At 40.9% G+C, this 8474-nt stretch overlaps 2 protein-coding genes across 3 annotated transcripts in view; one reads left to right on the forward strand and one right to left on the reverse strand.

Moving 5' to 3' along the window:
- Positions 1 to 3704, reverse strand: part of bcorl1 (BCL6 corepressor-like 1) — a 47945-nt gene extending 44241 nt beyond the window's left edge. The window contains exon 1 of the mRNA XM_050041710.1: positions 3339 to 3704. The gene's annotated coding sequence lies outside the window, so the exon portion shown is untranslated. The remainder of the gene's footprint in view (positions 1 to 3338) is intronic.
- Positions 3705 to 3729: 25 nt separating this feature from the next.
- cstf2 (cleavage stimulation factor, 3' pre-RNA, subunit 2) overlaps positions 3730 to 8474 on the forward strand; it is a 19831-nt gene continuing 15086 nt past the window's right edge. For both annotated transcript variants that reach the window (XM_050041715.1, XM_050041716.1), the window contains exons 1-6: positions 3730 to 3878; positions 4118 to 4196; positions 4602 to 4771; positions 4997 to 5133; positions 7124 to 7243; positions 7408 to 7530. In XM_050041715.1, coding sequence (XP_049897672.1) covers positions 3782 to 3878; positions 4118 to 4196; positions 4602 to 4771; positions 4997 to 5133; positions 7124 to 7243; positions 7408 to 7530 — 726 coding nt within the window. In that variant the 5' untranslated portion in view covers positions 3730 to 3781. The remainder of the gene's footprint in view (positions 3879 to 4117; positions 4197 to 4601; positions 4772 to 4996; positions 5134 to 7123; positions 7244 to 7407; positions 7531 to 8474) is intronic.

An 8474-nucleotide genomic window follows, 5' to 3' on the forward strand; every position in this document is an offset into this window, starting at 1 on the left:
AAACAAAACAAAACACTCAACACAGTGATTTTTCAAACAAAAATGTGAATTATTAGAAGTTATTGCATGTACAAGTGTTAAAGCGAAATCTGCCAACTTCTGCTGCTTCTTGCTCTCTCTATGTGACTGGTGTTTCTACAGTTTACATCAACAACGAATGGCAGCCATAAAATATAAAGTATCATATGATATTTAATGTAGCTGGTGAGTGCAAGAAATAATGTATACAGTAGTTATACTAGTTAAGGTATAGACAATTGTGTGGCATGATGCAAAACCTCACACATGAACGTCCAAATCCATCATTTATATCACAATATATCACAAGATCAAATTTTAAGGTATATTGACTTTGTGATTCTGCAACCTTCTGCAACCTTACTATCATTCAGACTCTGTTATGCTGATATCTCTGTTATGTTCATACCACCAAAGTTTGATGATCAAATGTTTTATGGCCCAAGGCCTACAGTGCACACCAACTTTACGGAAAAAGAAAAAAGTTTTCAGACAATACAGATAACTAACTAATCAAAGGCATTGGGAGAAAAGACAGCTTATGACAATCAAGATCAGAGATGCTGCCCAGGGCGTAGTCTCACAACAAATCCACACTGATGTCTGTTGTTTATACATGCACCAATTAGTAATGCAGTTTTTTTAGACTTAAGTGATTTGTCAACATAACACTAAGCAAAGACGTGTCCAAAATCATTTGGAAAAAAAAGCACAAAGAGATGACAAAAATGCCAAATCAGCGATTGGCAAATACATATAAGCTAATGACTTTGGACATAGAGATGGACAAGCAATCAACAACACTTAAAACATAACTCACTGTGTCATTTACAGTGTTTTAAGCAGCTGTTATTAAATTTTATGGAGGCTGAGGGTGACACAGGGATATTAGACTTAAATGATGACACAATATTCCTTAAACTAATGGTAAAATGTGTACCTGTTACCTGTTTTTAATGGTCAAAATTTCTATCACATTTTCTATAATTGCACGATGCAGCCAAATTAGCGGCTAAAAATTAAATGAGGTCAAATGGCCCTCATTAGGTTTGAGTTGTGAGCAAGATGAAGAGCCTGTCCCCTCTGCTGGCCATTAAAAAACAGCTCCTGATATTTTTCCTGTGGGATGCACCCTGGTTATTTTTGTTGTGCCAAATATTGACCAGATGGCTTTAAATTAAGTAGACGTGTCTGTAAAAGTAAGTGTGGATGAAACAAACCTGTATTTATGTCAAGCAAGAGACAAACTAAAGGTGTAACAGCTTTTTGAATAAAAAAAAAATATTAACCATATGGGATTTGAAGTGGGAGTGTATGAGGTACTTATCTGTGGTCAGTGTATTACCTACAGTAGATGTTAATCGGCACACCCCCAGTTTGGAGAAGCAGGCTGGAGTCCAACAAAGAAGCTAAGCAATTTACTGCTGTGGAAGGGTCAGCAACAGAATGTATTTTAGCCACCTAAAAAAAGCTCCACCTAAAACAATCAATGACAGTTTTATTGTACGCTATATTGAGAGTTATTTCAACCACTTAACATTTCTGTCAGATAGCCCGTTCCAATAGGGAAGCTGTTAACAGCTTCACAGCCACATCTCTACTCTTGTCAAAGCCACCAGACTCCATTGACAAAAACAGCAATTTTAGTTGGCTCAAAACAGGAGCTGCTGGTCTACTGCTGCCTCAATCAGTTAGTTTGTGTTGTTGTGTGACTTTGGTTAATCTGAACTAGCCCTGTCAAACTAGGGATGCATGACATTAGATTTTTCAGCAATATCCGATATATATCTACTTACTTGGCCAGTAACCAATACCAATATCAATATATCCACTTTTTCCCTACCTAATATTAGTGACCCTGAGGTCTCTTCTGTAGTGGAGTTAACATCATATTATTCATGTATACTCTTAACGTGATGGCCCACCAGCAGACAGAGACATGAAATAAAATGCTTTTTAATGTATGTGAGGCAGCTACCTGTTCAAACCAGTAGGAGGTGCTGTTGTACTATCTATTTCACAGCAAATGTTGTAGTTCACACTGTTTGTCCCTGGCAGAACACCGTAGCTTTGAGATGTGCTCTGGTAAGGACCTCAGGACGCCATGTTTTTCAAAAATTATGTTCACACTGACTATGACTAAGTACCTCATACAACCCACATCAAAAAAATCTACAATTTCTTTACCATGGGAACAGGTGTGTGATTATCCAGCTGCACCAGCCACTATATCCTATACCTCACAACAAGTTCACAAATTCATACACTCACTGGCCACTTTATTAGGTACACCTTGCTAGTACCAGGTTAGACCCCCTTTTGCCTTCAGAACTGCCTTAATTCTTTGTGGCATAGATTCAACAAGGTGCTGGAAACATTCCTCAGAGATTTAACATCCATGATGTGAATCTCCCGTCCCACCACGTCCCAAAGGTGCTCTATTGGATTGAGATCTGGTGACTGTGGAGGCCACTGGAGCGCAGTGAACTCATTGTCATGTTCAAGAGACCAGTTTGAGATGATTTGAGCTTTGTGACATGGTGCGTTATCCTGCTGGAAGTAGCCATCAGAGGATGGATACACTGTGGTCATAAAGGGACGGACACGGTCAGCAACAATACTCAGGTAGGCTGTGGTGTTTAATCTGCTTCAAGGTTGGACCTGTTGTTGGTTCAGAGATGGTCTTCTGCAGACCTTGGTTGTATCGAATGGTTATTTGAGTTACTGTTGCCTTTCTATCATCGTGAACCAGTCTGGCCATTCTCCTCTGACCTCTGGCATCAACAAGGCATTTTCACCCAGAGAACTGCCGCCCACTGGATATTTTCTCTCTTTCAGACCATCCTCTGTAAACCCTAGAGATGGTTGTGTGTGAAAATCCCAGTAAAAACTCAGACAAGCCTGTCTGGCACCATCACTTAAATCACCTATCTTCTCCATTCTGATGCTCAGTTTAACCTTCAGCAGGTCATATTGACCATGTCTACATGCCTAAATGCATTGAGTTGCTGCCACATGATCGGCTGGTTAGCTATATGCTTTAATGAGCAGTTGCACAGGTGTGCCTGATAAAGTGGCCGGTGAGTGTGTATATCAATATAGCCAAACTTTTTCTGAGGACAATGTGTGGATAACCGGTTAATTCAATAATTTCCGGTTTATATTAAATATGTAATTTACAGCTTTCTGGTCTCACTGCTGCTGATCCCCACTTGTGTAGTTCATCAGGTGCTAACTGTTAACTGACAATAACTGACAAAACGATTAGCTAATTAACAGTTTCATGAGTTAGCTTGCTAATTCACAAAGGAATTACTCACCAGATCTTCTGTTGTAGGAAAACTGGATCTTCATGATTGTATCTGAGTCACTTGTTTTACTCTCAATTGAGGAATTACCATTTTTAGCATTTTATATTTTGGTTAAAGTTCTGGAAGATGGTCCAAACGAGTAGCGTTCACTAGCTAACCATGGACAACAGCGCCATCTATTTTCACTCCTGGTATGTGCTGCTCGGCTCGGTGCTGACCTCTTTGACTCTTTCTGCCCTTACGAGAAGTCCGTTTTAAATAATTACTGTTCATTACGACTTAATTATTATAGCAAAAAAAATTAAGTACGTATAGAAGTAGCATTTCAACTGTCAAGAGGTTAGGAGAGGTCGCACTGCTAGTATTTGAATGTGGCCTTTTTTTTATCCCCTCCACAAACGGATATTGTGTCAATCTCATTTCCTGGCGTCACACTCATTTGTGTCCCCAAAATGGCGAACATAGCCGCTGCTGCTGCGGCTGCTTCTGCCGCCGCTGTTGCCGCGAACAGAGACCCAGCTGTTGATCGATCATTACGATCAGTGTTTGGTAAGTTTGTCGCTGTGACTGGTTCAGTTATTGGCAGTTTTAACCGTTAGGTAAGAATAAGTCGATACACCAACGGCTAATGAATGGAAGCTAACATAGGTAGCGTTGTTGTTAGCTTGGCAACGAGGGAACAAACTTAACGTTAGCTACCTGAAGAAGGAGGAAACTGTCTTACAATGTAAATGTGAGTTTATTTCTGTTGTCAAAATAACGTTTGCCATATGTTGTAATTATTAAAGTGGGGAACATTCCGTATGAAGCCACAGAGGAGCAGCTGAAAGACATCTTTTCTGAAGTGGGACTTGTTGTCAGCTTCAGGTGAGTGCACGTTGAAAGAGGATGCCATTCAATAATTGTTTTCATTTCCATGTATTTAATTATAGGAATGACGCACATTAATCATCATTATTTCTGTAATTATGTCAGTGTTAGCTAGTTGGTGAAATGTTTTGAAACCAATGAGGTGATACTGTAAGTTAGCTAACGTTAGCCATCATGTGTGCCCCAAACTCCAGTTACAGAGTCTGTTTTTGTCTTATTAAACACTGTAGTGTGTTAAGTCAGAGTTTCGTAGGTCACCTGAACAATCTGAGCTTGCAAATCTGTATGGTTATGTATGATATTGTTCACACAGAACTTCTAAAAGGATTCCCCCATTTTTTTTTACTCAACTTTAACCCTGTGGACCATCAGACATGCTGATATGTGTCTTTTTGCTCTCAGGTTGGTATATGACAGGGAGACAGGAAAGCCAAAGGGATATGGCTTCTGTGAATACCAAGACCAGGAGACGGCCCTCAGTGCCATGCGGAACCTGAACGGCAGAGAGTTCAGTGGTCGAGCTCTCCGTGTTGACAACGCAGCCAGTGAGAAAAACAAGGAAGAGCTTAAAAGTAAGTGTTTATTTCCTCCTGTCAATATTTTAGTCCGAGGTGTTGTGTTTTACTTGATTGAGAGATGTGTAAGCTACAGCTCTTGGCTACTTCTGTCTGCCAGTTCATCTCTTGGGTGAGCAAGGCCTGTGTGTATGTGACAACAGAGTGAAAAAAGTGTATTTCCCCTCAGGGATTTATAAAGTATATCATCTTCGTCTTCTTGTTCTCCTTCTTCTGGCACAGGTTTGGGAACAGGAGCCCCCATTATTGAGTCTCCTTATGGAGAAAGCATCCAGCCACAGGAAGCCCCAGAGTCCATCAGCAGAGCCGTGGCCAGTCTGCCACCGGAGCAGATGTTTGAACTAATGAAACAGATGAAGGTAGGCTGGTTTTACCGCCTCAGTTTTTTAATAGCAAGTTTTTCAGCTCCATATTGTGTAGGATCGGTATGTTACAGGTCTAAGTTACCTATCCTTTACTTTCTGTATTGATATGATACGTTAATTAATTTAGCATGAACACCAGAATTATCCTGAGTACCGCTAAACCTCATCAGTCCAAGAAGAACAGTGGCTCCCTGTTTACAATTAAGTGAGGCTTATAAACAAACTGATTGGCCTGCCTCACTGTCAGTCGACATATCAATAGTCTTGGTCCTAGAAGCAAAATGAGCAGTCATCCTTGTGTTATTATGGCAATCCAGGTGACATGTGAGCATCAAAGTTAGCTTGTGTCCCATGCTACCTAGTAGTTGGTGCTTCAACTCTATGACGTCAGAATGGTTAGAAACATGATTTGATTTGAGTGAAAGATACTCAGTCAATCTGCTTATTGGTTATGAGGCTGTTGTAACACAATAATTCCTGTGAGTTTTGCCATAATGAGCTATCATATTTGACAGCTTTAGAACTTTAAAAACATTTCTTTTGTAACTTTTTTCCTTGGCGGACGTGTATAAAAGCCATTATAAATCTTGGACTTAACTTTTCACGTTAAAATGTTCTTCTTTTTCAAATAGTTCTTGTTATCCTGAAAAATAAAAGGTATAGTACATCCAAATCTTTAGCTAACGAAAGACTTTGAGAGGGTGTTAAATGTAAGTAGTACAAAAGTACAGTTTTTGGTAGGGGACTGAAAGGGTTAATTGACAGTTAATGACGCCTAGTATGCAGTATATAGATTAATCTCTGGGACTGATGCATCAATGGCATTTTATTATTATTCTGGTGACTTAATGCTCAGGTCCTTGTGTCCTCTAATGTCTGTATAACACTACAGTCTCCCCAGAATATAGTGATATAGTGTCTGGCTTTCACAAATTGCAGCATTTCACCATGTTGATGTGAGCTGGCTTCTTCTAGAATGAAATTCAGACTTTATGTCAAAAGCTTAAGACTAAAATGTGATTGAACATCCTGAATGATGCTGAGGGTTTCAAGTTTTACAAAGCACCAAAGTGAAATTAAATAAAGTGAAAAAATCCAAATGTCAGCACTCACAAATATCATATATATCAGTCTTTTAATAACGCACAGCAGTATCACAAACGGACGTGTTTCAGCACTTGGCTTTCCTCAGCGTAGGAAAGCCAAGTGCTGTATTCAGTTTGTGATTTTTGGGTCGGCACCCTGTAATTTTTCAGACGGTGAGTCGAGCACATCAATTCTTTTGTTTTGTAACTTAAATAAAGTAACAAAAAGAGATCTAACTAAGGAATCTAAGTATTTAAAATGTCCCTGAACATCATGATCTTAAACTGTGTGTTTAATGCTGCTACTCTCTTAAGCCCCCTAAAAAAGATGGAGACAAATGCTTGTCTCAGTTTGAATCACCTCCAGGTTGACAACTGTATGCGGATACTCCTCCTTCCCTTTCATTAACAGCGGCTGTGCTGCACAGTCTCCGTCTCTCTCAGCTCAGCCACAGAAGCCTTATCTTTGCACATCTGGCAGTCTGCTTCATTAGGCTCAAAGAAACGCCACACTGCAGACATTTTTCCCTCCGACTGGAAAAGTGTTTGTTGCACCAAAGCTTGTGTCAGTAGGACGCCTCCATATGCTGATCAGAGTGCGAGTGTTTGGGCTCCGATCCTGATACCACAGATATTGTTGCGCGTCTTTCTTTAATGTTTTGTGCTGACGCAGCCACTTCTGTTGGTTATGGACGTGTATATGAATCATAAATGGGAAGCAGAAACTACAGAGGTTTGTTTAATGTGTCAGGAAGTAAAAGGACACAAAGCTTTTTTTATGTGAAAGGGTCCAGTGTTTTTTGTCTTGTTTTTTGCTTTGCCCAATTGTGATTTTTCATGCAGTATAAAATATCACGTTTCAAGATTGTGTTTGGTGAAAATGTGATTTCTCTCTCCAGCTGTGTGTGCAGAACAGTCCCCAGGAGGCAAGGAACATGCTGCTGCAGAACCCCCAGCTGGCCTATGCTCTGCTGCAGGCCCAAGTGGTCATGCGGATTGTTGACCCTGAGATCGCCTTGGTGAGCTGAGACCACGTTCAGAATGAGGAGATTAGTCAAATGATCTTACGTGTGTTCAAAGGTCAAAATAAAACGTTCATCTGACCGTGAGCTTGAAGCTAATCTACACTTTTTGAACCAGTACACATTTTTGAGAGATGCTCTTCCATATACTCCACACACAGAAAATGCTCCACCGTCAAACAACAGTCCAGCCTCTGATTCCCAGCGGGCAGGGTGGAGGAGCACCACCGATTAATCCACCTCCTGCTCCGCCCAGCGTGCCAGTGTCTCAGCCGCAGCCTGTGGTGAGTACAACAGTCTTTCACTCTTTAAAGTAACGCTCACTCTCTCCGCTCTGTGCTCTGAAATAGGACCTGATGTTGCAGGCACAGCCATGGGCACCTAGTTATAGTTAAACACAGAGGTGCAAGATTAATGACGGGCAAGGCTGTAGGTTTTGTTTGAACATTTCCACAGTGGGGGGACCACCTCTGATAAAGTGTAGCTCACCGCTGCTTCAGTGTGAAGCCTTAGTCTGGAAACAGTCTGACAGAGAGCAAAATAATAGAAGGGGACGGAGGGACAGTGACACAGAGCAACCAGTCAGAGCAAAGATGCCCCTTTTTACAAGTCAAAATCAATGGAGGATACCAAATACATTGACTAGATACTGACGGACAGCTGTGGTTACATTTTACTTTTCTGATCAGAACTGTTGCTAGGGACAGTTAAGTTGTTGCTGGACTGATTGTTTCTGTTCTCTGGTTTTGTTTTGACTGGTCCTGAACGCTGTGCTGTGAAGCTAACTCTACTGAGAGAGAAGATGTCCTGTGATTTGTTCAAGTAAAAGCTGTTTTAGTTCTGGTCAAAAGCTTGAAAACACAGAATTATAACTGCAGCATAGCTTTTGCATCATGTCCTGCCTCCTGAACCCCTAGCCTAAACCAAACGCAGTATTTCCAGTAGGTGAGAACATGTTGGACACTGAAAATTTTCTTCAGTTCTACAGACATTATGTGGAGTTCTTAACAGTAAATGGCTTTGGTTAGGATAGGAAACGTCATTTAACCCTATGGGCCCGAACGACGCATAGTGCGTCCAAATTCACACCTGTTCTTCTCTATTGATTTTCTCCGCAACCGTGCATCATAGCGAGAAGCCACGCATATCACGTGAAACAGCGGAATTGTAGCGTTCCTACAAGACCAAGCACTTGTCGGTAGTCCAGTGTTTTCACAGCGAAAAAAAA

This window comes from Epinephelus moara, chromosome 4 (assembly GCF_006386435.1).
Source record: "Epinephelus moara isolate mb chromosome 4, YSFRI_EMoa_1.0, whole genome shotgun sequence".
Taxonomy (NCBI): Eukaryota; Metazoa; Chordata; class Actinopteri; order Perciformes; family Serranidae; genus Epinephelus; species Epinephelus moara.